Below are 25,540 nucleotides of genomic sequence, written 5' to 3'. Positions count from 1 at the left end.
CGCTGGCCGACTGTGGAGGAGCAGTTCGTGAGGGAGGAGGCGGTGCGGGGGGAGCTGGAGGAGGAGCGGGGGGTGCGTGGCTCGGGGGTGTCGGCGTCGCCGGAGCCTGACGAGCCGGAGGCGCAGACGGGGGTGGCGGCGGAGGCGGGGCGCTCGGTGGTGTCGGCTTCGAGTCTGCGCGGGCACGAGACGGTGGTGCTGCAGGGGCAGGCTTCCTCCGCGTCGTCGGTGGGGGAGGGGGAGGACGCTTGTTCTCCTGCGCGGGTATGGGAGCAGCCTTCTGGATTTCGATCGCCTGGTGTCAGTCGTGGCAGTCGTTCGCGGCAACTCACCTTCTCGATGCCACCCTGCTCCTTGACGAATTCGTGAATGAAATCCTTGTTATTCTCGATGTCCTTCTCACTAAATCCACGCATGCTGAGCTGCTCAAGAAGCACTTGCCAGCTTGGGTCGACCCCGGATGAACTGAAGCCCTTCTCGGAATCGTAACCCATGTGAGCGACATGTTTGAAGGAGCCTTCTTTCTGTCCGCGTCAGTTGTTGCTATAATACAGTAGGAAATAACTCACCGGCCCAGAGATTAAGGACTTGTCGAACTTGCCCATGATACGCTTTCCTAGAGACACCTTCTCCTCCTTGCCATCCTTGGTCTCCTTCTCCTTCTTCACCTTAACTGTACGTCAGCACGGCCTCCATGGGTTGACACTCACTGGCATACTTGCTGCGGTTGGCTACTTTCTTATAGAAGTCATGCGCTTCCGCTTCCGAGGTGAACACGAAAGCGATCTGGGCGTCCTGGACGTAAGCTTGGCGCCACGAGAATCATGAATCAACAAGGCGGTACTCACGTCACCTTGCCATGAGTGGAAGAAGGGCTTGTCCTGGTTGTACTCTATCTCGTTAGGCAGCTCGTGCTCCCAGATGACACCTTGGTTCGACTGTGACTGTTAGTTGCCTCTTGAGTGCGGGCGAAGTTCAGTGGGAGCCGAGCCCGTCGTTGTCTCATGAGCCCCACTCACGCTCAAGTCCACGACACGGAAGAATAAGCCTCCCTTCGCCTTGTCCACGCAGAAGACAAGTGCTCCTGTCACTCCGGTATACTTCCACCTGGGCATTAGCTTCGGCGGCGACAGTAGGATAGCTCACGTTGATGAGTCGGGCTTGGCATACCAGACACGGGCGACGGCGGCGGTGATGATTTTGTTAGTATGAGACGATGTGGGAATGGCCTTCTTGACCTTGGCCTTGTCATCGGGCGACAAGGTGGTGGGGCCGCCCATGTTGACGGACGGTTGTGGGAGAAGGTGCTGTGGTGGATTGGAAGACGGAGCGGAGAGTAATGTGAAGAGGACGGAGCCAAGGCCACAGGATGACGGATACGTTGGTGTCGCACTGCCCTAGCGCTGGCCGCCGGCGCAGGCTGTACGGTGGACTGCTGGCAAGTCTCAGGTACGGATCCGGATAGGCCCCGCTACGGTGGCTCGTGGCCGCAGTCGATCACCCCTGCCCTGACGTAACAGGGTGGACGACTTACAATCCGCAACTTCCATCTTCATGTCCAGCCGATTGACTGCGACTTCACGATCTCCGCTCCAAACTCCCAACGACCGTCCTCCCAGCTAGCTGGTCTCACTGCGATAGCGGACTTCCGCCTCACCATCTTATCGCATTCATGACCGTTGAGTGATGTACTGCTGTTACTGACGCCCAACCCGCCAGCTCCATTCAGCCGTCCTTCTCAACCTCGGCGCCTCCTATCAAACCTGGGCTAGACTGAATCTGTGTAATCTCCAGCGTCGACTTCAATTCCTACCTGCATCTGTTCCCGTTATTATGCTTTCAGACCGAGCGGCTGAGTCGAAGGCGACGATCTAACCACAAACCGATCTTGCCTCGCTCATAGTGCTGCGATACATGGATCCCTAGGCGACTTCATGTGGCGTCGACCTATACGCATGGACCATTCATCACATTCCAGCAGTGGCTACCTCTGTATCTGAGGTATCGGTCGGTCAATTGCGCGAGGCGGCAGTAACGCTCTCGTAGAGCTGTCGTCGCGCGAGCACCGCGTCGTCAGGGCGGCAGCTAGCTGTTCTGGTAACACCGTCCACGGGACGAGTGTACCTCGCGGGCGGAAGCTCCCTCGGTCCGTCCGTGCCGGCTATTGCTGACGGGTGGCGTCCTTGCAGATAACAACGGCAGCTCATCTTACCTGACGGGCTCACTCGTTCGTTCACCTCATATCCAGACACTGAGTAACAACGTACACATGCCCGACACTGTTACGCCGCGATCCGGTTCGCCGTTCAGACGGCGCTCGCGACGACTTCCGCCGTCCCTCATCTTCACTCCGATCGTGCCTCCGCCAAGCCAGAAGCAATACCGCTCGAAGCATTCGAAGGAGGAGGAGAGGGCGAGGCTCATGGCCATCCTCAAGGCATTGGACGACGACCTGAAGACGCAATGCGACTCCCTCTGTGCCCAGATCGATGCCATCATAGCCAAACAGGAGGCTGAGTTGACTGCTCGGCAACCAAAGAGGACAAAGCAAACCGAAGGTACTGCCCACCCAGCGTCAACATCGGTCCGAATGGCCCGTGCGGCACCAAACTCGGCAGCGTCCGTAACGGTTTGCGACCGACCTAAAACGCCGGTACCACGGATACGAAGCGTGCGCTCGATGATCTGGTGACAGCTCTTGGGGACCTGAAGCCGTTGACTGGGTTTCAACGCAAGCATCGTTACACGGTCCCCACGTCTGCCAACGAGTGTAGAGACGTGACGCGCGTCCTATCCGCTTCATCGAACCTCAAACGGCAACAGGTGATGCTGCAATACACTTCGTTCTAACCGATGCTGGCGCGCACCGGGATTGCACTTCCCGCCATTCAAGTGTGCATGAATTTCGTTAAATCTTGGCCTGAGGTCTGCCGGAGTGGCTGGTAGGTGAAGTTTTAGGCAGTGAGTAGTGGCGGCTGTTGTGTTGCGAGCACCTTGCAGGGGTGTGGCTGACTTTCACTAACTTGGGTAGCGGCTTGGCTACCGAATGACTCTAGCAAAGACTGACTACGAGCAGCCGAGAATCAAGGGCTTTGAAGATGCGCAGCACAGTAGATACCATTTCAACGCCTACTCCACATTCAGGGGGTCGCCGTCGACTGTACGCACAGTCAACAGGTCGTTCACAGCTCAGCAATGCAGTGGGGTGTTCGATTATAGCACACCTATGCCATCTACTGCATACTGCATCCTTGGACTCACAGAGCTGCCTGACTTATCATTCAGCACTAACTGCAGACTGTCGACACGGTGCACGGGCCGAGAGGAGGCCATGTGGCTAACAGCCCCGGGGCGCAACAGTGTGTCACCTTCGTGCCGCTGATCGTGGAGGGCCACGCTCGCTCTCACAACACAAACATCGCTGTCGCGTTCTCATCCAGACGTTCTGTTACTCTTCACTAGCTAGTATGTCCTCCCCTGAGAACAGTCCCTCGAAAAGCCCAGGTAAGCTAGCAACTTCCTCCAACCCAGCTGACAGTCCAGATCATCGCTGGCCGACTGGTCATAACGCGCGCCCTCAACGGGTTGCCGGCCAGGTCTTTCCATCACTTGGCCACTCGACAAACAAGAACAGCAACAGCATGACGGAGACGCTGGAGCGCCTGCGTACCCTTAGCTTGGAGAGCAAGGCAATGTCCGACAGTCTCGCGAGTGAAGTTATGCCGCTTGAGGAGTCGCCAACGGGTGGCAAATCGTCACCCTACGGAGCATCGGAGCATGACGACTGGATGGCCAGGTGGCAACGTGAGACATCCACCTACTGCACCATTCCCAACACTCCCGACGTCAAGAGCTCGCCCACTCCCCGGTACAAGCCGTTGAGCGAGGACTTTTTCACTAGCAGGACATCGGTGACCAACCTTAGGCCCACGCCTAAACTCCAGCAGAAGACCGATCCAGCACTCAACAGCAGCGACACTAACGGCTTACATGTCGACTCCTCTCCCTCCGCATCGAATGTGCAGCGTTTGCGGCCTCACGAGTCCCTTCCAGCGGCAGGGTTTTTCATGACTCCCTGGTCGGCACCGTTGCTCCAGCGCGGGTATTCGGAGGGACGCTTCCCCACACAGCATGCGCAGGGCGTAGCTGCATTCCCTCCATCGTATGGCTCGCTTCCCAACGCCCCTCCTTATGTCTCACCGCCGCATCCGGGCCTTTCCCCGTCGTCACTGCCTTCCTTTGTCGATAGCTCTGAGACAAAGGACGTCTACCACGGAAGCTTCAAGGCTCCGGAGTCGGAGCCTGAGAAGAGGTGCTCCGAATGCGCTGGTCTACGTCACGAGCTCGAGTTCATCCGTCTCCAGCTGGCGGCTCAGCAGAGCTCTCTGAACCGCATTGTGACTGAGATCGCGGCGATCAAGAGCCGCAGCGTCCCACGTCCGCTTGCTGTGCAGCCCTCAACTGAATCGCATCGGCCACCTCCACCTTGGCGCAACCCTCATAGTGCTACCTGGATTTGCGGTCCACCCCCTCCACCGCCAGCCCACCCGAGCTCGATGCAGCCACCGCCATATCCTTTCTACTACGGCCCTTACAGCTCACCCATTGCCCCAGTCACGGCCGGTAGTAAAGGAGAACACTACCAAGCGAACTTGTCGCGCTCTGCTACGGAGTTGCCTTCACTCAAGCCCGATTCTTCGCCCCACGGCGCTGCAACCCTGTCCCCAGTCACACGGCGTCAGCCACAGCAGACATCAGAACGTAAGCCCTCGCCGAAGCGTGTGTCGTTCGCCTGTCCGATGACTCAAAGCGAGCCCGACAGCGACGGAAGTTCTGAGGAGACGCTCGTGTCAAAGGTGGAGACACAGCTGCGTCGCAAGCCCAGTAACAGCAACACCCTTTCCAAGAAAACTTCTGCCTTGAAGAAGGCGTCATCCAGCTCAAGCGTCCGACCAAAGCCGTACCCGATCACTGGCTCTCTCAAACATCGTCCTACCGTTTACTCTTCTGTGTCGCCCCGTTCTTATTATGGTGTTGTGCAGGAAAATACTAAGCAAGCGACATCCTCCGTGCGCGGCCGTCAGGAGGCAGAACCACCCACTGAAACTTCGAGCCCTCTCCAACCCAACCCCCACCTTCCGTTCGTTGTACCGTTCGAGGAAGGAGGAGAGTCGAACAGCGAGGACTTGCACGTGAGGTTTGATGCAACCACCTTGTTCAACTTCATGCAGTTCTGGCAGCCTCGTGCGGATGGTCCCGAGCCGCTGCTCGTAGACCTGTCGCTCGATGCGTCAACCTATCAGGATTTCGTGGGATGGGGTCGCGAGAACGGGTCACTTGATCTTTAATGCGGCGGACCCAGGAGTAGAAATGTGAATAGAGTGCTCGAAGGCTCGTAGGCAGCTGGACTGCGTGTGCAATGCAAGGAAGTGCTCTGTGATTGCCATCTGGATGTGGACAGATTTTGTCGCGAAAGAAATTGTGGTACCAGGTGCGATACTGATACCCCTGACCCCTGATCACGTTTCGTGTTCCATGTTATCTGCGGATTGCGGGAGGCTGGGAGACTGGGGATGCAGAGCGGAAAAGTGCAGAGAGCGGAGGCAAAACGACCGGAATCCGGATGGATCGAGCGATCAAGCTCGGTTCAGCCGGCACGGCGACGTTTAGGCGCCCGGAACGCACACGGCCTACGCGTCACGGCGTCATACCCCCCCCCCGAAGCCGACCTGAGTTTCTCACTTTGTCCACGGCACCCCCGCCTTCCCCTCTTCCGATCTCCCTTCTCACCACTAGACTCACTTCCGACCCCGCACACTCCTTTCACAAAGTTATATGCCGCTGCACCTCAACCTCCACGGCCACGATGTTCCGCTGTGGTGGGTCATCGGCGGCGCCGCCGTCGCCCTCGCAGCGCCCCCGCTTCTCTTCGCGGCCGCCTTCGCTAGCAGAGTGAAGACCAAACCCAACCGACACCGCACAGTCACTATCCTCGTTCTCGGCGATATCGGGCGTAGTCCGCGCATGATGTACCACGCTGAGAGCTTCGCCCGGTCAGGCTGGGACACATTCGTCGTCGGATACGGAGGTGAGTACCGCTGCCCAAGATGACAGCGATGAGCTCAGGAACTATCGGAGCGGAGCCGGACTTCAGAACGGAACCTCCCCACTAGTAGCCCCAAGCTAGCAGCTGGCCCCCACGGTGACATGAAGCTGACAACAAGACACACCGCCCATCCCCTCCCTCCTCGAGACGCCCCGCGTCCATCTCCTGCACGTCGCGAACCCGCCAAAACCGCTTCTGAAGCTGCCGTGGATCTTCCGCGCCCCGATTCGCGTCATCTACCAGATCTTCAGCGTCCTCTGGCTCACCGTCTTCGTCGTGCCATGTAACACGCAGGTTCTCATGGTCCAAGTGAGTTGAAACGAAGTCGAACCACGGGCCCATGAGCCGTGCACCATCGTCCGGCTCTAGGCAGTCCGTGGACAGTGCCTTGATAAGCTGGGGACCATACCGGATAGAGCTAACTGCAGAACCCGCCGTCAATCCCAACACTCATGATCGCACAGCTCCTGACGTGGGCGACGGGATGCAAGCTCATCATCGATTGGCACAACACGGGCTACTCTATCCTGGCAATGCGCGTTGGCGAGCAGAGCCCCTTGACCCGTCTCGCGAAGTGGTGCGTGCTACCGCTGCGTCTTGCTTAGCCGCTCACTGACACTCAGGCTTGAGCGCACCTATGGACGAGAGGCCTACGCTCACCTCTTCGTGACGAAAGCGCTGCGAGACTACCTGACGAATGCCTGGGATCTCCAGTGAGTTCGCGTGCCAGTTTTCTTAACTGACGGACAGGGGCGAGAGTGTCGTGTTCCACGACCGGCCACCTCCCAACTTTGGGCGGACCGAGGTCATCTCCCGATTGAACGTGAGCTTTGTTGGGGCCTGAAATAGCTAATATCCAGCTGTTCCGACGAGTTACATCCGACATTCGCCCCCCAATGCCCCTCTGGCTGCAGTCCAAGGACATCCGAAAGACGGCCTTAACGCACATGGTGGACGGCTGTCCGGAGCTGCGCCCCGACCGACCGGCCTTCATCGTCTCCTCAACCTCTTGGACGGCAGACGAGGACTTCTCCCTCCTCCTCCAGGCTCTGGACAAGTACCAAGCCGCAAAGGCGCGGGATCCGTCCCTCCCCCGCCTCCTAGTCATTATCACCGGAAAAGGCGCCGGCCGCGCGCCCTTCGAGGCCGAGGTCGCGAAGCGAGAAAAGTCCGGCCAGTGGCCCGATGTCGCTGTGCGCTGCCTCTTCGTCAGCGCGAAGGACTACCCCGTCGTCCTCGGCTGTGCGGATCTGGGTATCAGCATGCACCAGTCGAGCTCGGGGCGCGACCTTCCCATGAAGGTCGTCGATATGTTTGGATGCGACGTCCCGGTGCTCGCGCGCGATTTCGCCTGCATCGACGAGCTCGTCAAGGACGGCTCGAACGGGCGAATCTTCAACACGGGCGACGAGTTGGGAGATCAGCTTATCGTGAGTAGCCTTAAGCAACTAGTCCATCTCACCGTCTCCCCTCTGCTTGAGTTGAGGAGGGACGGGGTCGTCACAGCTATGTTGATGTTCAGGCCGAGCTGACACCCAGGACACGCTCTCCGGCTTCCCCTCCGCGCCGAAACTGGACAAGCTGAGCCAATTCTTCCGCCAGCAGACCGGCGCCTCGACCCCGCAGCGCCGGTACATCCCTTCCGGCGTCGAGGCCGAGTGGTGCACGTGGGACGAGAACTGGGACGCCGTCATGCGCCGCGGCGTGCTGGACTTCAAGGGACGGCAGGGCAGTCCGTTTGGAAGCCCGGCGCCGGCGTCGGAGAAGCTCCGCTGAGCCCCCCGCAATCCCTGCAGATGCGGTGCGTGGAGGAGAGACACACAGAGGGGAGTAGAGGATAGTAGCAGATTAGATCTTGATTCAGCAGACGCATGCAATTGTGTAGCAGGATACATCTAGGGATGGTACAGTGTACAAGCATAACAGATGTTTCAAGAAACTCAACCACCACCGTTCACAATGGTCTATTTCTTCGCAGCAGTGTTCGCTCCGGGACCAGTCCGAGGCGGCGTCGCCGCATTCGCCATGAGGATGCTCCTCACGTCAGCCAGAGCACCGCCGGGTCTGATTCTCCGCGGTCTCTCGGGCGTGCTTCCGTTGACTTGTCCGTTCGCTCCATTCGCTTGACCGTTGGCTGGCGTGGCGGGGGCAACGGCCGGCTTGGCCGGCGTCGAGGTCGGTTTGGAAGGAGTCTGGTTCTGGGTGGGAAGAGGCGGCTGAGAGGGGAGAGGCGGGTGAGGAGCCGACTTTGGCGTAGTGGGGGTCGGCTTGGACGGCGTGCCGGCGCTAGACGGGGTGGAGAGTGCAGCAAGACCGGGTACGCTGTGCTGCGAGGAGTTCCTACTTCCTCGACTTCCCCTGCTGCCCCTCCGTCGAGCGCGGCGCTTGCCCTCTCCCTCCTTTAGCTCTTCCTTGTCGCCCTTCTCGCTCTTGCCGTCGTCCTTGTCCTTCGAAGCTGTGGGCGACTGGGGGGACTGCGCAGGTTGAGAGGGCGTGGAGTGCGACTCGCGCCGGTCAGAGGGGAATCCACCCCTGCCCCTTCCTCGGCCACGCTCCCGCCTCCTAGGCGGCGAGACGGGAGCCATGTCGTGCTTCCACTCCCCGTCTGCTCTTGACGGCGTCGTCTGCCGGATGCCGCCGTACGGATATCCTCGTCCTCGGCCAGCGAAGCCTCCTCGAGGGCTGTCAAAGCCTCCCCTTCCTCCATGCCCAAAGTCTTCCCGTCCGCCGTGGCCGCGGAACCCACCCCGGTCCCACATACCTCGCGGCGGTCCCCCGCGCCCGCGAGCCGGTGGCGGAGGCGCCCTGTCCCATGCACCGGCGGAACGCATACCGGACGGTTCTGACGATCGTTCGGGAGACCGTGACGGAGATCGAGACGGGGAACGGGAGACGCCAGTGATCTTGAGCGCCTCGAAGGCGCGCATCGTCTCCTCGTCGTCCTCGGACTCCGAGTCCCAATGCGTGTGTCGGGATTTGCCAAACCAGTCGTTGGAAGACTTGGAGGGACTGCTGCGCTTGCTGGGGGACGGGGTTCGCTGGGGTGATCGTCTCGGAGTGGGAACTCGGCGCGGGGACGTTGTGCCGCTCCTGCTTCCCTCCGCGGCACCTGCCGGACCAGCCGGAGGGGAGGCAGTAGGAGCTGAGGTGGAGGGCGGAGAAGGAGAGGTGATGGGAGGAGTAGCAGCAGCGGCCGTCATCTGCTCCAGGCTCCTGCCGCCAGGAGTTGAACCGGGCACAACGCCAGCTGCCGCAGCGCGCTCCCTCACTCGACGACCGCGGAAGCCCTGCATGTCTTCCTGCGGCACATAGCCAGCGCGGATCTTGACCTCCTTACGGACACTGTCCGTCAGCTTCGCTCAGCCTGTCAGCTCACGATCCATCCTTCCTCCGGCTGGCGGGTACGACTCGCTCCAAAGTCGTTGGATCGGTTACGATCCCGCTGGTGGTCTTCTGCTGCTGAAGGTCGCTCGGGTGCGACGGCGAGGGGGCGGACATGCTACTGTGATCTGATTTGGTGTCTCTAAGTCGAGTGTCGGGACATGCACAAGGAAGATTGTGGATGGGAGTTCAAGAGAAGATGGATGTGATCGTCGCACACATCAGGCGGCTCAGTCAACAAAAGCAGCAAGCCAGCGCCAGGCGTCATGTACCTCCACCAATCCGTCCCAGCCATCCGATGCAAGGGGTAATTCCTGGGAATCCAATTAGCGCGTCATGTCATCCCATGTCATTAGCGGGACCTGTTTTCCATTACTGCGCTTGACGACGGTAATCACGTGCGATACCCTTGAGGTGGAGTGGCGTTTAGGCGGCGACTGGGCGAGGAAGGTTCTAAGATTGCGATGTGAACGGTTGCAACGCGTACGCGAGGGTCCTGAACGGTGAGACGCGGTAAGAAGAGACGGCAGGTATCGATACATAGCAAGGTGTGACTACAGAAGAGCTCCGTATTGGCGAACGGAGGGACGCAGAGAGCTCAGTGGCGTTTGCTGCAACTATGACGTCGTTGCGTGAGTGGCAACCACTCAAGGGCGAGTCGGAGCTCTCCAACAGTTCAAGGGGCATCGGTGCGGTTCGGAGGACACATCCTGGCCCACAATTGTCGAAACTATCAGCGACTCTCGGCGGTCTCCTGCAGACTCGGCGCGGGCGGCGTGCTGTGGGGTTGACGGCCATACCTTGGCGTAGTGGTTGGGGTAATGGAAGCGAGCGTTGTCTACTTTACAGTCTTGCGAGGGCGGAGCACTCGGCCGGAGGGGTGGACTTCCGCTTTCGCGTCCATATCGACATCAGCCTCGACCGCCTTGCGCTTCCGCTTGGCAGCCGGCTTCTTCGGCTTCGTCTCGTTCCTCTCCCAATCCTCAACAGGGCCCTCGACCACGTAGAACAGCGGGTGTATCGGACACTCCTGTACCTCTCCCTCTTGAGCGCGTGGAGGGAGCTTCTTGTGCGACTCTGGGTGTCGCTTCCAGAGCTTCGATCGAAGGTGCTCGAGCTCAAGCAGTACTTGGCCGCGGTTGACAGAGATGGTGCCGATCATGGGCTGGGGGTGCTCAATGAGCGTCTTGTCGTAGTTGTATCCTCTTGAGGAAGCCTCCTCCCAAATTGCTGTGAGGAATGCAGCGATAGCGGCTTGCGGGTCGACCTGGCCGACGAAGCGGACCAGTTGCGGGTGCTTGCGATACCCCTTCGTACGGCCTGCGAGGACGGCCTGGGCGAGGAGTGCCTCACGCCAGGCCGCTGTTAGGCCCTTCGGGTCGAGAAGGCAGGGATGAAGCGACCAGAGCCTCATGTTGTGTGGTTGTGGGTGACTTGACAGTTCTGAATATTGGTGACTGCTTTTCGCGCAACTTACCGCGTCTTCCCCGCCCTCTTCTTGACCGCTTGCTCATGTACCTCCACCCTCGCGCTCTCGTCCACCCTGCGATCCTGCGAAGAGGCTCTGGGTGATAAACCGATTTGACCGATCGATTAGCGGAAACAAAACCCTATTACAACAACGTGGGTATGATGCCCCCTCTGCACGTGACCTGCGAGACTTTTGAAGGTTGCCTGTATTTGTGCCTCAACTACTTGGTGCGCGAGTCGATTGCATTTCCATCCACCCGCCCCACGCTACACGAGCGCAGCTCTCGCCATGGACGCCGTCAACACGAACGGCAAGGAGGCCGTGCGGCTATGCGAGCACGTCGTGCGGCAGGCATTCGGTGACGTTGTCGGCGTAAGTTAACTCTCCGTGCCCTGCTAACTTTCAGCGCGTCGCTTCGACACTCCTGAACCGCGGGCGCTGCAGTGCGCTGACGGTGTCGAGGCTTGCAGCGCTGCCGCTCTCGACCACGCAGGCGTCGCTCATCATCCTGCTCCAGCACCACCTCGTCGGCTCCACCGGTGGCTCGCGCCGTAATCCGCCAGAGGAGGAGATGTACGAGTTTGACATCATCGAGTGTCTCATGCGTCTGCGCTGGGGGCGCATGTTGGCGCTGACGGAGAAGGAGTTCGGAGAAGAGGTAAGTTCTGGTGATAGGTGTTGAGCTGACATACAGGGGCTTTCTATCGTCCGCCAGATCTTCTTGTACGGCAAGCTCACGATGGAGGAGATTCAGGACGTTCTCGCCGAGTACGACATGTCGGCGTCGTCGCTGAGGCGTGTCGTCACGCTCATGCTGCGACGAGGATTCCTTGAGCCTACGTGTGCTGAGCTCACCATGCTCCGCTCGGACCAGATTGACCGGCGGTATCGCGTAAGCTGCAAGATGTCGTTCGTAGCTAACAGCAGACGAAATGGGTGGAGAAGTCGGCATCAGCGGGTACGAAGCTGCACACGCCAGCTGTGCTTCAGGAGCTGAAGAAGGCGGCGATCGACGAGATTACGGACGAGCGTATGGACTTCCGGAATCCGTCTCGCGCCCTGAAGGAGCTCAAGGTGCCAAAGAAGTCGTCCTCGTCGGCTCTGAAGGGCAAGAGCAAGGGAGAGAACTGGGATGTGGTCGACGGCGTGCCGCTCCGCGCGAACTACGACAAGTACAACGTGCTGATCCGAAACGAGATGATCATCCAGGCGGCCACGGACCGTTGGAACGCTGCTGCGGGTGAGGTGATGCGTGCCGCCCTGGCGGCCAGCATCGACAGCCAGTCCGACCCGCGCGAGCTCCGAACCAGCGTCGCCGTCAACGTGACGCAGATCGTGGACCGCATTCCCCAGCACGCGTACAAGCTTCTTATGGCCGGTATGGTCGGCACCGGTTCGAAGAACATTCCCGAGATCACGCGGCAGTACCTCGCGGTCATGAGTGGTGACGACCTGGCTTCGGGCGGCGGTGGCGGCCGTTTCCTGACGCATAGCGACGGAACGTCACCAACCTTCTTCGTTGAGCTCGAGGCGATCTGCACGGCCCTGAAGCACTCCCTCCTCACCGAGCTCGTGCGCGAGCGTATCGACGAGAAGGCCGCTCGTGTTCTCGCCGTCATCGCCGAGGCCAAATTCGCCTCCGAGACAATGGTGCGCGACTGCGCCATGATTCCCCTCCGCGAGGCGAGGCACATTCTCTCCGAGCTCCAGAAGCTCTCCCTCATCGATATCCAGGAGGTGCCCAAGACGGCGGCCAAGGGACGCAACATGTTCCCCGGCAATGACTTCCATCTCTGGTCCATCGACCTGAGGAAGGCGTACGGGTTCCTTCTCTCTGGCGTGTACAAGACGGCGGCCAACGTCATGCAGCGGAGACAGCACGAGCTTGAGAAGCGCTCGGTTCTCCTGGAGAAGCTGGAGCGCGACGATTACACCCCGGAGCAGGTCGTTGAGTACCTCTCCGCCAAGGACAGGCAGGACTATGACGAGCTCAACAACGCACTCCAGATGCTGTCTTTGGCAGAGACGAGGACGGACCTCATCGTCATGATGCTGAGGGACCTGCCGGGAGGAGCACCGACCTCATAGTAGGTGTGTTGTCGGGAGGTGAGGTGGCGGAGAGAGGTGGGAAGGACGATCGAGGGTAGTTACTACATTTATTTGCATCCATAGAACATGTTCATGGCATTTTCCATCTTTTATTCAAAGTCTACATGCTCGCTGCATCGCGCATCATGATACAAAGCCCGAACGTGCGGGCCAGGTTAAGTGCTAGTTTACTACGGGGAGAGAAGATTAGAAGATGACGTCCTCGTCCTTGTCCTGGTGAAGCATGTCGCCGCCGCCCTCGGCGCCGCCGCCCATGCCCTCGTCCTTGGACACCTCGTGGCCCTGCTCCTCGAGCGCCTGGAGATTCTTGAGACGCTCCGCGTTCGCCTTTTCGGCGTCACGCTTCTTCTTGCCCTGCACCTTCTTCAGACGGAAGAACTCCTCACGGTCCATCTCGTCCAGCTCCGAGTTGATGTACTTGATCGTGTTGTCCAGTCGCGGGATGACGACGTGCTCGATCGCGTTCACACGGCGGTTCGTCGCACGGATGACCTCGTCAAGAATAGTGAATGCAGTCTGTGATTAGCTACAGAAGGTTCACTAGCAGCATACCTGCAGCGAGGCCAGCTCAACAAGCGTTCCGACAGCCTTGACGTAAGTGTCTCGGGAGCGCTGGATCTGCTGTCCACCACGCGAGAGACCGGTCAGGTTGAAGTCTGAGAGTCAGTTTGGCCCATCATCCGAGAAACTACGGTTCTAATCGCCCAGACCGTATCAAGAGCGGAAGGAAGATGGAGGAAGGTACTCACCGCCGCCATCCTTTGATCGCACTCCTTCGAACGCAGGCAGAACGACACCCGAAACGTTCTCCTGGCGAGCCTGAACAGTGTACGTCGCCTTGCGCACACTCTCCTGCACCTGGTAGCCGATATCTCCGGCAGTGTACGTGACCTCGGCAAGGGAGAAGGAAGCCAGCTGGAGCACACGGCCCATCGACAACTTGGCCTCGTCGACCTTCTTGAGAATGGAACGGAAACGGGTCATGAGCGCGTCGCGCTTCTTGGCGAGCAGCGAGTGTCCCGTCTGCGCACCCTTAAGACGGCCCTTCGTGAGCGTCAGGTTCATACGCGTCGGGCTGGTGGTCAGCTTGCGATCAGAAAAACCCAGCTTCGACGACCACCCCGGCGGCGGCCAGCTGCAAACAAGCTCCCTGGCCGAGCGGCGAAGAGACTCCCGAAGCGCGGCCCGTCGCACCATCGTATGCACACTCACAAGATGGCCTCGCGGGGTCCCGTTCCAGACATGGTTGGTTGCTTGTCGTGGTGGTCGGGTCGGGGATGGTGAAGGTGGTGGTGACGACACGGAATCTAGGGCCGTAGCCGATCGTCACCGCTGTTACACTGCGGTGCCGTACCGCTTCGAGCGGTTCGGTGATTTTGGATCCGCTCCCAGTTCATTATTGTCACAACAAATCGCTTCAGCTTGCATCAACCCACCAGAGCATAGCAAGCATGCGTAGCGACGACGAAGAGGAGCACGACTTTGAAGAGGACGAGGAGGATGACGATGTAAGCTTCGCGAGCGATGTTAAAGCTGACAGAGTAGGCGTTTCGCGACGCGACGACCGGAGAGGGGTAGGTCCAGCTTTCATATAGCGAAGTATGAGCTGACATCAGCTTTGACGTTTTCGGAGATCCAGAAGACCTCGACGGCGACGATGACGATGGAGACGGAGAGGACGATGACGACGACGACGATGAGGAAGATGATGACGACGACGATGATGACGAGGAGGACGGCGACGGGGAGGACGACGACGATGTCGCCGCGACCGATGCCAGCGTAGGCGGCTCTGTCGCCGTGCCCACCAGCTCCTTACCCGCCGTGCCGACACCAACACTCCCGACACCCTCACTACCCCCCGGTTCCGCGCCGCCCTCAGCCGATGCTCCGCCAGAAGCCGAGAAAAACACAACGACATCGGTCGACATCATTGCCCCTCAGCTCGCTCGGCGATCACTTTTCGTGCCGCAAGCGACACGGCAAGGTATTAGCATCGAGGCCATCGTCGGTATCCCGATTCCGAGTCCGGTACATTGCATCGCGTCTACGGCCTGTCTGTCCTATCTATTGACGGGAAGTCAGGACGGCTATGTTCGCGCCTACGATTTCTGGCCGTCTGTAAATGGCGCGCAGATTATGACGGCCCAGCAGCGTGGTGTCGTTGGACTAGGAGAAGGTGTGAACAAGGCCGGCGTTGGACGGGGATGGTGGGCTGTTGAGGTGCCAGAAGCGCAAGTTAACGCCTCCGGCTCTGGAACAGCAACAGGAAACGGCGGAGCGGCCGCGGGCATAACGGGATCGAAGAAACAGGAGCCCGTCTTCTCGTTAGCCTGCGATCCGGACGGATTATGGAGCGCAGCCGGTACGCAGTCCGGTGACATCAATCTGTACTCCCTGCGGCATAGCCCGGGGACACAAATCACGAGTCTCAGAGGACACAATAACGTTGTGTCTTGCCTGCAGCTCGTGGACGACACCAGCTTGCTGTCCGGAAGTTGGGACGGTGTCGTGAGGGTGAGTTTTCACGGCGTTGGCCACAGAACTGACTTCAGGAATGGGACCTCAACACTGGACAGACGACACGGACGTATCCCGGGCATGGTGCGCAGATCTCCGCTGTCTCTGTGCGCCCGCCAGTTGTCGCAGCTCCGGCTCCGATATCTGTCAACGTTGGCGAGGACTTCTTCAAGAAGGACCGCGAGGCGAATGGCACCAACGGCACTGCTAATGGAGCGAACGGCGGTGATGGGGATGTGGAGATGAAGGACGCCAGTGACAAACCGGCCGAGCCACCAGCTGAGCCAGCAGCCGCGGACGGTGACGACAACAAGTCGAATGCGTCGTACGATCCCCTGTTCGATGACGATGCTGAGGGTGAGGAAGACGTGACTATGGATCCGGCCCCGGGACTCGGGTTAGCGCTGCCGGGCGCAAAGCCCGCGGCGTCACCCGCGCTGCCGACATTGTCAACGCCAACACCAGCTCCGCCATCGCAATCTTCCCAGACTGGCCCTGCACTGCCTGGGCAGCCGTCGCAAAACCAGCCTTCGACGCCATCGGCCCCTGGGTTGTTCTCCGCTGCCTCGGCTCGCGCGGCTGCGACAACGACGACGAACACGAAGGCGACACCATCACTCTCCCCGGCAACGTATCACTCGATGTCACCAGATATCCTTCTGACATCGAGCATGGACGGCCAGATCACGCTGATCGACCGCCGCTCACCATCGCTTGTGGGACGGTTGGGCGGCTCGAAGGCACCACCATGGTGCATGTCCGCAGTCTGGCAGGGCGAGCAGGTCCTCGCGGGCCGGAGAAACGGCACGATCGACATCTGGGACGTGCGGCGAGCGTCGCCGAGTGCGCCGTCACTGATCAAGACACTGAAGACGCCTGCCGAGTCGGGTCCGATCTCGTGTCTCGTCGCGTTCCCGGACGGAAAGCACGTCGCCTCCGCGTCCAACGACAACATCCGTCTTTGGAACACGCTCGAGTACTTTGACGAGCAGCAGGAGACGAAGCGCAAGGGCGTGCCGTTCCGCATCATTGCGGGACATCATGGTGGTATCATCTCGGCCATGAACCTCGACCCTACTGGCAACTTCCTCGTCACTGCTAGCGGGGATCGAGGGTGGCAGGGCGAGAGCACAAAGGTGGTTCTCGTCCACGAGGTGAAGTGGTAGAGGAGTAGATCTGATGTACCATTTGCAAACACTGATGCAAAGTTGGGGAGCTGCCATTTCACTCCGGGCAGATGTTGCATGTCTCTACCTCTATTCTTCATCATGACCAGTCTAACTCTCCTGGGAAAGGCGCCCAGAACTGCAGTGCACGGCACCGTGAGGCTCAACCCCACATTCCTGTTGATGGGGCTCGTCTCGCTTCCACCTCAACGGGCACACCAAGCGCTTCACTCCACACGGCTTGGTGAGCCTGGACGCTCTCAAGCTTCCGGTGAAGGCTACCCTTGTCGTTAATGGCGGTTGTATCATAATACCTCACAGTCACGGACAGATTGGGGTGAAGTCTCAAGTGTTTGATGTCTTCGATATATGCGGATACACAGCGGTGATTTGTGACCACCAGAGTGAGCTTTTCAACGGTCGGAGTGAATGCTGTGACAGCCAAAGGGCAAAACCTGTCACGGTGCTCGATCTCCACCAGCTTCAGTCGCGGGGAAGTGTGTTCCAGTTGTGTCTCGGGGCTGCACGCGCACTCGGGAAAGTAGTCGGTATATTCGATCGTCAGCTCATAGATTGCAGGCAGGCTGATGGTGCGGGACAGCGGGCTGACTGTGGGCGGGTCTCTGTCGGGGTCGAAGAACATGTGGATCAGGCTTAGGCGACAGTCGGGGCGCATGTATTGAAGTAAATGACGAGCTTTGGCGTCTGTTCCAGTCTCTCCTTTCTGTCCGGTGATGGTTTCCAAGCACATCTAGTCCAAGTGACCCACCAAGATGGTCAGGGAGCGTGCATTCTTCACGGCGAACGCCTGGTCTTTCGTGACAACTCTGTTGGTTCTAAGCTCCTCGTTACACTTCGCAAGGAATGGGGAGCCACTGTTTCTAGTCAGTGCCCAGATGGGCTTCTCGTTGCTGTTGCGAGGGCATATACTGCGCAGGTGGCGACAGTCGCGGCGGTCGACGTCCTGCCTGGTCGCTGCGGAAAGGAGCCTAAGGCCGTTTAAAGTCTTGCGATCACAATACTCCACCACGGTCGTGAAGATGTGAGGAAAAGCATCGTAGTCGAGTGTCGCCACCATGGCTGCTTGCGTGGAAAGGGGGAGAAGATGAGTGGGGGTTTTGAACAGTGTGAAGGCACCTTAAGACATGGACGAGGATGACCTCCCGTTGTGCGGAAGCAGGCGCAGCGTTCACACTGAGGGCGCAGTTTTCTTTGCTGCTCGAGTGCTGCATCGAGAGATTGAGAAGACTGCATTGCTAGCGGAGTGTCTCGTTCCCCTCAAGCTGCCGCCGTCTACTGGTGTTGGACGTGCACCACACAGTGAAACATCCCCGTCCATTCCTCGCTGCACTTCACCATGATCGGCTGAGGCACCACTGGCCTGCACCTGACCGTCACCTTGAGGTTAGGATTGCGAGGTTTGTGCTTGGTGGCTTCGAAAAACGAGGCGGCGTTGTCGGGATGGTCGACGACGAGGGTGAGGTCCTCCACGGTAGGCGTCACCATGTTGAGAATAAAACCGCACAATGAGGCATTCTGTCCGGCAGCAGTGAGTCGGACTTGCCGAGCAGAGTGCATTACATGTGTAGTCTGTGTTGGTTCACAGGGGCATGGCAGTGAAGAGCGGGAAGCCTGGACATTCACGGCAGCCACGGGCGGGAGCTGGATTCGGCGCTCTGAGTAAGAGTTTCGGTCTGCAGAGGCGGGGTCGTGCGAGAGCGAGACGGTACAGTTTGGCTCCGCAAAGACGGGGTCGTGAAAGAGCGAGACGGTACAGTCTGGCCGTAGATGCATGTTCAATAGGTTGGAGACGAGGGGTTCAGTCCCTCCTGTGTCGTCGGAGCTTTCCACATTCTCCACCCTGTACAGCCTGACCAGCTCGTTGTCCCGCGTGAGCAGGCTGCGCGCATTGTTCAGCGCAAAGACAACGCGTTCATTTTGCGGGAATTGAGTCAAGATCTGCCCATCCCACAGTGTGAGCAGCGGCGGGATGATGATGACTCGGTCCGTCCCCACAAGCAATGAGAGTAGACTCAGCTTACGACCTTTCACGGAGATGTACAGGGAGTGACAATGGTCCCGGTCGATGTCTGCCTTCGCAGAAGAAGAAAGCAGGCGCAACGTCTTCTGGGTAGCTAGGTCGCAGTGGCGCAACACTTGCATGAAGATGTGCGGGAAGGCGGCGTAGTCGATTGAGGTCACCATGGTTGCCGAAGTGACGAGGTGGCAGAAGACTGATAGCAGGTGAGTGCAAGATCAAGGTGGGATGTTTGGTTCCAGAGCGTAAACTTTGGCGCGACGGTGGCTCCTCAGTAGCTGAGGGACGTGCGCCGGCGGCAACCGCACGGCCTGCGGGTGGGGCCGTTGTGGGGTATCTAATCGGGACGGTGGACGAAGAGGTCACGTGCCCGATGAGGCAAACTGCTACGGTGGAGATCCGAGGATTGAGCGCTCGTCGCTGGGATCGTTGAGCACTCCGAACAACTATCGACCAATGACCGGATCGAACGAAACTCGACCAACCAACACTACTCGATATCAGCTGAACAAGAACAACGACGACAAGGATACATACGGTCTAGTCAAAGGGAACAACGTACACGGCATGAAGGGCGGCAGCTCGCCTCCGATAGGTGCTGGCTGCCCACTCGACAATGGACCCCGACAGCTTAATCACAATGATCATGACTGAAGGGTTATCGGATAGAAGGATCTATAGGATATGAACTGGTTAGCACTCCTCACTGCAAGATGCCCTCAGAACCAACTCCCTTCGTATCGCGAACCCTCATACCACTGAGCGGTGACCTCACAGCCCAGTCTCTCAGTCCACTCGACTGCTAACTGCTCAAGAGCCTCCTGAGCATTGGAGTTTCGGCATATAACGAGCACGTGTAGATCACGGTGGCGTGTCTCCGAAACTATGTGCTCGAGAAGGGTCACTGCGGTTGACAGATGGCTGACGAGAAGTTCGAGCCGCTTCACAGTCGGTGTGAACAGGTTGCGAACATAGCCGCAAAACGCCATCGGACCTGCGTCCTCTGTGACCGACATTCGAAGTTTCTGGGCGGAGTGCAGTATGCGTTTTGGCGGATCGCAGGGGCATTCCAGATGAGCATGCACGTACTTGACATGTACTTCCTTGACCGGAGGCAGACGAATGAACGGCTTCGAGTAGTATGGTTCGCGTGGAGAATGGGGAAAGAACCGGGGAGAGGAAGTTTCCGTCGACATGGAGTGGGACAATGCCAGGACGGAGTCGGGCTGGAGACGCTTGAGGAAGTGCGGTGGGCCAAACACTCTACCACTGCCCAGGCCTTTCGCTCTCATGTTTGCCTCGCGATACATTTGCAAGATCTTATCGTCGTCGATGCGGATGTAGCACGTGTTGTCCAGTGCAAAAGCGAGTGCTTTGTCGAGCGACGCAGATGTCGGTAGTATGCCGTTCCATGACGTCAGGAGAGGAGGCGCTGAAGCTCCACGACAATCGCCGTCGGGAAGATCCCACCAACTTCGGATCAATGACCAGCGCCCCTCGATAAAGTAAGCGGATAAGTGGCGACACTGGACCCGGTCAACAGCCGCTTTGGCGTCGGAGGAGAGCAAGCGTAGAGTGTTCTGGGTGTCGAAGTCACAGTGTGTGATCACAAGGCCGAAGATATGAGGGGACCCGAAGTAGTCAATGCTGACAGTCATGGTGAAATGCCGAGGTAGGTGGGAGTGAAGAGGAGAGTCAAGAAAATGTGAGTGTGCCATTTCAGTGTCCACCATCGCCGCCATCGTCCACCGAGCGGGAGCAGGCGCAGCGATTCCTCAAGGCGCAGGGCTCATTCATATGACGCGGACCGTGATCTCGGCCGTTCGCACGCATTCTGCCATGGGAACCTAAAGAGACGCCTAGTTGTCGAACCGAATATCCACCGGAACGCCGAGATCGTCCCCCCACCGGCTCTGGTAGTCTGGCCAGTCCGGGTAGAAGCTTCCGCTGGCAGCGCAGTACACGGTGACCTTTAGCCTAGGGTTGATCGGTCGACCGCGAATCACATCAATGTATGCTCCTGCGCCAGCCAGGTCGTCGACGACAATGTCGAGTTCACGGACCTCGGGCGTCAGCACGGTGACAGGGAAACTGCAGAACGACGACGTGTTCATGATGCCGGCGATTTGCAGCTTGCTCGCAGAGTGCACGACGCGATACCGCGGGTCGCAGGCACAGGTCCTGCCCAGGTGGTTGAAGACGTCGACCTGCAGCTCGTTGACAGGGGGAAGACGGATCGAGTGCCGGAGCTGGTTGTCGGGGAGAGCCGAGACGGCATGTGTCAGCTTGATGCAGGTGTCGCGATGCAAGAGCTGGAGGGAAGGCGGTGGGTCGAGAGTCACGGGATCATCGGTGGCCTCTTCATCGCTTCCCTCGTTGCTGCTGCGGTCGCTGCCGCTCGCGTTGCTCGCTTCGCTGGAACTTGTGCCGTGGTCCAAGCTGAGGGCCTCGACGTGAGGGGCGTGGAGGCCGACAAAGCGCGTATTCCGCATCGCAAACTCCAGCGCCTTGATCTCCTCGCTCTCCTTCTCTGCCGAGACTGGAAGCATACCCTTCCACTTCTGTAGAAAGGGCAGTTTGAAGAAGGGCGAGATCGCAATCTCTTCCCGGCTGTACAGCCCGAAGAGCTGTAGGCGATTTCGCTCGTGGATGACGAGGAGGTAACGACAGTGTTGGCGGTCAACGACATTCTTGGCCGAAGAAGACAGCAGGCGGAGCCGATTCTGCGTCGGAAGGTCGCAGTGCTTGATCACGTCGGCGAAGATGTGCGGGAAACTGGCATAGTCGAGAGCTGCCATGGCGGTTGAGTTTGAGTCGCTAGAGTCGGAAATCGAAAGTTCGTACGGCATGACGCGTCAACGGTGCTGGTTTCGACAGGCACGGGCGTCCACAATGCGGGGCCCAGTGGAGGGTTGGGTCCGGGCCTCGAGCCATGCTGAGTGTTGAGGCCGAAGTTTCAAGGGGTATGCGTCAGTACTGACATGAATTCACGGAAGGGATGGCAGGAACCGACGCTGAGAAACGCTCTCTTGTTGTACACGTTCTGCATCTAGAGTATCAATGGAAAGAACCGCTGTAATGGAGTAGGCGGTCTAATCGCCCCTGTCATCGAAGACCACCTTGCCGTCCCTCTCTGCGTATGGAGCGGACCAGTTCCGCTCATGGTAGAAATTGACGCCATTGAGATTGAGAGTTCCAGCACCCTTGAAGACGATGACGTGGTAGTCTACAGGCTCTTCGCTGTTCCATTGCTTCGACTGGAACGAGGCTCTCGTAGTAAGCCGGTCGACTTCCCATGTCATGCCCTTGTCGGTACGAATAGCGAAGACGTTGTTTCCCGGGTAGGCCGCTTTGGCATTGTCGACGGCATCGCTGACGAGACCCTGCAGGCATGTGTTCATCTGGCCGATGGTGTCAACCCGCTTGCCTGTACCGACACAGTCCCAGTGTGCAGCCTCGGCCTGCTGGAGCCAGTCAGGCTTGCCATCTTGGCGCTTGTCCAGTTCGGAGGACATCTTCATGGGTGCTGCGAGGGCAGGAAGGATGAATGAGAGAAGATAGACCGCAGAGAGGAGCATGTTGAACGTCGATGGGCTGTTCGTCTAGATCAGCATGTCCTCTTTTATACCATATTCCGCTGGCGAGGATGCCCTACGGCGCCGGCACCATGCAGCTCACATAACAGGCTAGTCTGATCTTTGGCTGTGCCGGCGATGCAGGAAGCGTTTGGTCTCCTACCAAGCAGTGTGGTACATGCATAGCGGCGCACCGCCTGCGTCTGCACTTAACGACTGCAGGACAGCCTTCGTGTCAAAAAGCGTCAAAACCCTGCCAAGATTCGAAACTTGAAACGCCGACTGGTGACGTCTGATTGGCGTTTGCCCGAGATAACGGCCCATAGGAGATAGGCTGCCATCCACGCTTCAATCTGCGTTAGTCCGATGTCCACCGCCTTCTCTGGGGAGTGCTGTGTCCAGCTAGGGATGGAGCGCTCTGGCAGTGCTTTGCTACCGCATCCCCCTCTTGCATAGCGTACTCTACCAGTCTTCAGTGATGAGGAACGGCCTCGCCCATCCGTCCGCTTCTGAACAGCCTCCCTCCTGGACCCTCAACGCAACAGGGACGTCGAGCATGTTGGTCCATTCATTTCTGAAGCGCTTCACGCCTCCAGAGCACAGGTTCTCGAAGCACGTGACCCAGACTTTGAGATTAGTGTGACGAGGCTTGCTCTTGATGGTCTTGAGGTAAGCCGTGGCTGACTCGGCCGTCATGACAACGAGCCTCAGCTCCTCAACGGTCGGTCCAAACGCGGCGGCGACAACACCGCAGAAGTAGGTCGTCTCATTCATCGAGAGGCGCAGAATAGTGGCGCGGTGAACGAGCTCGACGGAGGCACATGTGCAACCGCCGCGGTCCTCGCGCCAGTATTGGAAGCGTAGTTCGTGGACGTGAGGCAGCAGGAGGGAATTGTGTAGCTGGCAGCAGTTTTCGTCGGGGGCGAAGTGACTCAACTCCAGAATGCAGTCCTCGCGGATGGGCTCAAGCAGGGGAGGCGGCATAAGAGCGACAGTCTTGACCTTGGAGCCCTTCTTGCCGAGCTTTCTGTGGTAGTCAAGTTTACCGTAACTCGCGTACAGGAACTCGAGCGTCTCACAGGGGACCTTGATCAACCTAGGATACCCAAAGGCGGCCCGGATTTTCGGAGTAGGTGAAGCCAAGCACTTGTCTAAGTACCTTGTGAGGCGGTGCTTCATGGGGGGCATCAGGTATCTCGTATCGGGGTCGGGTTTGTAGGAATACAGGACCAACTTATTCACTACGACGGTGACCAGCAGGTGACAGTCATTGTTCCGGTTGATCTCGTATCTGGCGGCCTTGCAGAGGAAACGCAGCTTGAAGCGAGTTTCGTTGTCGCAGTACTTCCCGACAAGGGCGAAGATGTGGGGGTAGTCGTAGATGTTGAACGTTGAGACCATAGTCAGCGCAAATAGCTGGTAGGCGATAGTACGATGGGTGAAGTGGAGTATGAACAGACGAAGTGTTGGGTAGCAAGACGTGTCCTTCAGTCCATCTTCAGCGGGAGCAGGTGCAATGATGAGGCGAGTGGTGTTGCACCTTCGCACTGTGGAAGCACACATTGCCGCGCCGTCATTGTTCGTCACAAGGCATCGCAACTTGGTCTCCCCATGGAACGTTCCCTCGCCCCTTCTGCTCCGGGCTCAGCACATGTGGGGCGCTGACTGAACGTGAGCTGCGTCTGAAGGCAGTCGACGCTGATCCCTGCCATCAGCCCTCAAGGCGGCCCCCTCGCCTCAGCAGCAAGGGCAGATGCGCAAGTTCATCGCGACCATGTAATTGACGTTCGGCGTTCGATTCTGCGTGCGTAGATCAGGGGCTTCTCTGCGCATATGAGCAGCTGTTGGCACTATTTCATGGAAACTTTCAAAATTACGGAAATTCGGCGTCATCTTCCCCGCCTTCCTGCGACTACCAGAAGTCAACCGTGTCACCGTTCCTCTGGGCGTTTCCCCTCCACCTACGCTCGTGTTCACCCTCCCTTCCAACCAGGTACAGATGCCCCTCTCCCCTGAACACAACAGTGTGGTAGTCGTAGTATCCGGACGGCCAGCGAACAGAAGAGAGAGACTCTTGCGCTACGAGCTCGGCGACATACCATCCGATCCCCAGGTCGGTACGGATGGTGAAGACGTTCGTGCCCGGAAACTGAGCCTGGGCAAGTCGGTTTGCGTCGTTGAGCATCATCATCTGGCATCGATCCAGAGCACCTCTCGCCCCGTCGCCGTACATGATCGGTTTGGCCTCGCCCTTGCCCCAGTCAGAGATGTCGGGCTGGGAGTAGAGCTGTTCCTCCACGCAGGTGTCATGAAACTCCCTGGCTTCGTCGAGCCATTCGCCGGAACGGCGGGAGGGGCACCCAGAGCTGGGAGTGCGAGAGCGAGTGCAAGGGTAATCCGGAGGCGCATGACTGTTCTTGTGGCTTGATGTCCTTTGCATTGCGCCACCCCTTGCTTTATATACTGTGCGTCATCGTTCTTGAGCACCCGGCTGTTCTGTGTTCACCGTGGGTTGCCCACCTTATCGGCCGAAAGAGAGTTACGCACGATGCGTTGAATGGGGACAATGCCACCCGAAACCCAATCAACACCCCCCTAAATCCGCCAAGTAGCGGTCAACTTCGCTGGCAGTCGAAGTAGGTTCATCGTCTCAACAGGCACAAGTCCTCTTTATCTGATAGTGGAAGGCTTGGCATCCTCGGCGCCCCAGAAGATGCGGTCATCGGTGGGGGACCGATGGTCTCGGGTCGCGAATGGTCGTAACGACGCAATGCACGAGCGCCGGTGAAGGAGTGCTCATGCGCCGGGTCTTTCTCCGCTGCAGGGCTCAACCACCTCCAATCACCCCTCTCTCCGAGGCTCCAGGCAAGAGGATGCGAAGCGATGTAGTGTTCGATTCTCGCCGGAGACGTTTCTGTACTGAAAATGTTCCTCATGGTATGAATCGTTCGAACCGCTTGGTAACGAGGGGACCCCAGGTTTCATGCAATGGTGCCGGCGCAGAACCTTGCTGGGCCAGGAGATTGCTCTTTGGTTCATGCAACCATAGCCCGATACGCCAGCGCGAGATGCAGAGCACTTTAGAATGGCTAGTGTCTCCAAGGTGCTAACATCATGAACCGCTACCCTACGTTGTGCAGACATCCTCGATCGAATTCTGCTTTCGCTTCAGAC

General features: G+C 58.7%; 15 protein-coding genes across 15 annotated transcripts; 5 read left to right on the top strand and 10 right to left on the bottom strand.

Annotated features, from left to right (window-relative positions):
• Positions 1–2,269: 2,269 nt before the first annotated feature.
• Positions 2,270–2,692, top strand: A1Q1_07305 (uncharacterized protein; the record flags this gene model as incomplete). Its single annotated transcript, XM_014327541.1, has 1 exon — positions 2,270–2,692. One exon carries the CDS (start codon positions 2,270–2,272, stop codon positions 2,690–2,692), a length of 423 nt encoding a protein of 140 aa, XP_014183016.1.
• Positions 2,693–3,467: 775 nt separating this feature from the next.
• A1Q1_07304 (uncharacterized protein) lies at positions 3,468–5,348 on the top strand (the record flags this gene model as incomplete). The annotated part of the gene is made up of 1 exon (XM_014327540.1): positions 3,468–5,348. The coding sequence occupies one exon, from the start codon at positions 3,468–3,470 to the stop codon at positions 5,346–5,348; it is 1,881 nt and encodes a 626-aa protein (XP_014183015.1).
• Positions 5,349–5,835: 487 nt separating this feature from the next.
• A1Q1_07303 (uncharacterized protein) lies at positions 5,836–7,882 on the top strand (the record flags this gene model as incomplete). Its single annotated transcript, XM_014327539.1, has 7 exons — positions 5,836–6,088; positions 6,225–6,415; positions 6,571–6,683; positions 6,730–6,819; positions 6,866–6,929; positions 7,021–7,536; positions 7,646–7,882. 7 exons carry the CDS (start codon positions 5,836–5,838, stop codon positions 7,880–7,882), a joined length of 1,464 nt encoding a protein of 487 aa, XP_014183014.1.
• Positions 7,883–8,070: 188 nt separating this feature from the next.
• On the bottom strand, positions 8,071–9,604 carry A1Q1_07302 (uncharacterized protein; the record flags this gene model as incomplete). Its single annotated transcript, XM_014327538.1, has 2 exons — positions 8,071–9,459; positions 9,512–9,604. 2 exons carry the CDS (start codon positions 9,602–9,604, stop codon positions 8,071–8,073), a joined length of 1,482 nt encoding a protein of 493 aa, XP_014183013.1.
• Positions 9,605–10,325: 721 nt separating this feature from the next.
• A1Q1_07301 (uncharacterized protein) lies at positions 10,326–10,901 on the bottom strand (the record flags this gene model as incomplete). Its single annotated transcript, XM_014327537.1, has 1 exon — positions 10,326–10,901. The coding sequence occupies one exon, from the start codon at positions 10,899–10,901 to the stop codon at positions 10,326–10,328; it is 576 nt and encodes a 191-aa protein (XP_014183012.1).
• A 345-nt stretch (positions 10,902–11,246) lies between these two features.
• Positions 11,247–13,046, top strand: A1Q1_07300 (uncharacterized protein; the record flags this gene model as incomplete). The annotated part of the gene is made up of 4 exons (XM_014327536.1): positions 11,247–11,330; positions 11,452–11,616; positions 11,674–11,850; positions 11,949–13,046. 4 exons carry the CDS (start codon positions 11,247–11,249, stop codon positions 13,044–13,046), a joined length of 1,524 nt encoding a protein of 507 aa, XP_014183011.1.
• Positions 13,047–13,253: 207 nt separating this feature from the next.
• On the bottom strand, positions 13,254–14,311 carry A1Q1_07299 (vacuolar ATP synthase subunit d; the record flags this gene model as incomplete). The annotated part of the gene is made up of 4 exons (XM_014327535.1): positions 13,254–13,583; positions 13,641–13,723; positions 13,817–14,142; positions 14,280–14,311. 4 exons carry the CDS (start codon positions 14,309–14,311, stop codon positions 13,254–13,256), a joined length of 771 nt encoding a protein of 256 aa, XP_014183010.1.
• A 207-nt stretch (positions 14,312–14,518) lies between these two features.
• A1Q1_07298 (uncharacterized protein) lies at positions 14,519–16,753 on the top strand (the record flags this gene model as incomplete). Its single annotated transcript, XM_014327534.1, has 3 exons — positions 14,519–14,645; positions 14,701–15,584; positions 15,623–16,753. 3 exons carry the CDS (start codon positions 14,519–14,521, stop codon positions 16,751–16,753), a joined length of 2,142 nt encoding a protein of 713 aa, XP_014183009.1.
• Positions 16,754–16,916: 163 nt separating this feature from the next.
• A1Q1_07297 (uncharacterized protein) lies at positions 16,917–17,396 on the bottom strand (the record flags this gene model as incomplete). Its single annotated transcript, XM_014327533.1, has 1 exon — positions 16,917–17,396. One exon carries the CDS (start codon positions 17,394–17,396, stop codon positions 16,917–16,919), a length of 480 nt encoding a protein of 159 aa, XP_014183008.1.
• A 650-nt stretch (positions 17,397–18,046) lies between these two features.
• On the bottom strand, positions 18,047–18,958 carry A1Q1_07296 (uncharacterized protein; the record flags this gene model as incomplete). Its single annotated transcript, XM_014327532.1, has 1 exon — positions 18,047–18,958. The coding sequence occupies one exon, from the start codon at positions 18,956–18,958 to the stop codon at positions 18,047–18,049; it is 912 nt and encodes a 303-aa protein (XP_014183007.1).
• Positions 18,959–19,510: 552 nt separating this feature from the next.
• On the bottom strand, positions 19,511–20,449 carry A1Q1_07295 (uncharacterized protein; the record flags this gene model as incomplete). The annotated part of the gene is made up of 1 exon (XM_014327531.1): positions 19,511–20,449. The coding sequence occupies one exon, from the start codon at positions 20,447–20,449 to the stop codon at positions 19,511–19,513; it is 939 nt and encodes a 312-aa protein (XP_014183006.1).
• Positions 20,450–20,650: 201 nt separating this feature from the next.
• On the bottom strand, positions 20,651–21,589 carry A1Q1_07294 (uncharacterized protein; the record flags this gene model as incomplete). Its single annotated transcript, XM_014327530.1, has 1 exon — positions 20,651–21,589. The coding sequence occupies one exon, from the start codon at positions 21,587–21,589 to the stop codon at positions 20,651–20,653; it is 939 nt and encodes a 312-aa protein (XP_014183005.1).
• A 294-nt stretch (positions 21,590–21,883) lies between these two features.
• A1Q1_07293 (uncharacterized protein) lies at positions 21,884–22,369 on the bottom strand (the record flags this gene model as incomplete). The annotated part of the gene is made up of 1 exon (XM_014327529.1): positions 21,884–22,369. One exon carries the CDS (start codon positions 22,367–22,369, stop codon positions 21,884–21,886), a length of 486 nt encoding a protein of 161 aa, XP_014183004.1.
• Positions 22,370–22,828: 459 nt separating this feature from the next.
• A1Q1_07292 (uncharacterized protein) lies at positions 22,829–23,767 on the bottom strand (the record flags this gene model as incomplete). The annotated part of the gene is made up of 1 exon (XM_014327528.1): positions 22,829–23,767. The coding sequence occupies one exon, from the start codon at positions 23,765–23,767 to the stop codon at positions 22,829–22,831; it is 939 nt and encodes a 312-aa protein (XP_014183003.1).
• Positions 23,768–24,278: 511 nt separating this feature from the next.
• On the bottom strand, positions 24,279–24,806 carry A1Q1_07291 (uncharacterized protein; the record flags this gene model as incomplete). The annotated part of the gene is made up of 1 exon (XM_014327527.1): positions 24,279–24,806. One exon carries the CDS (start codon positions 24,804–24,806, stop codon positions 24,279–24,281), a length of 528 nt encoding a protein of 175 aa, XP_014183002.1.
• Positions 24,807–25,540: the final 734 nt, after the last annotated feature.

The sequence above is a fragment of the Trichosporon asahii genome (genome assembly GCF_000293215.1).
Source record: "Trichosporon asahii var. asahii CBS 2479 unplaced genomic scaffold scaffold00009, whole genome shotgun sequence".
NCBI classification, from domain to species: Eukaryota; Fungi; Basidiomycota; class Tremellomycetes; order Trichosporonales; family Trichosporonaceae; genus Trichosporon; species Trichosporon asahii.
Note: the sequence above shows the minus strand (reverse complement) of the source record. Positions and strands in the feature narration are given on the sequence as shown.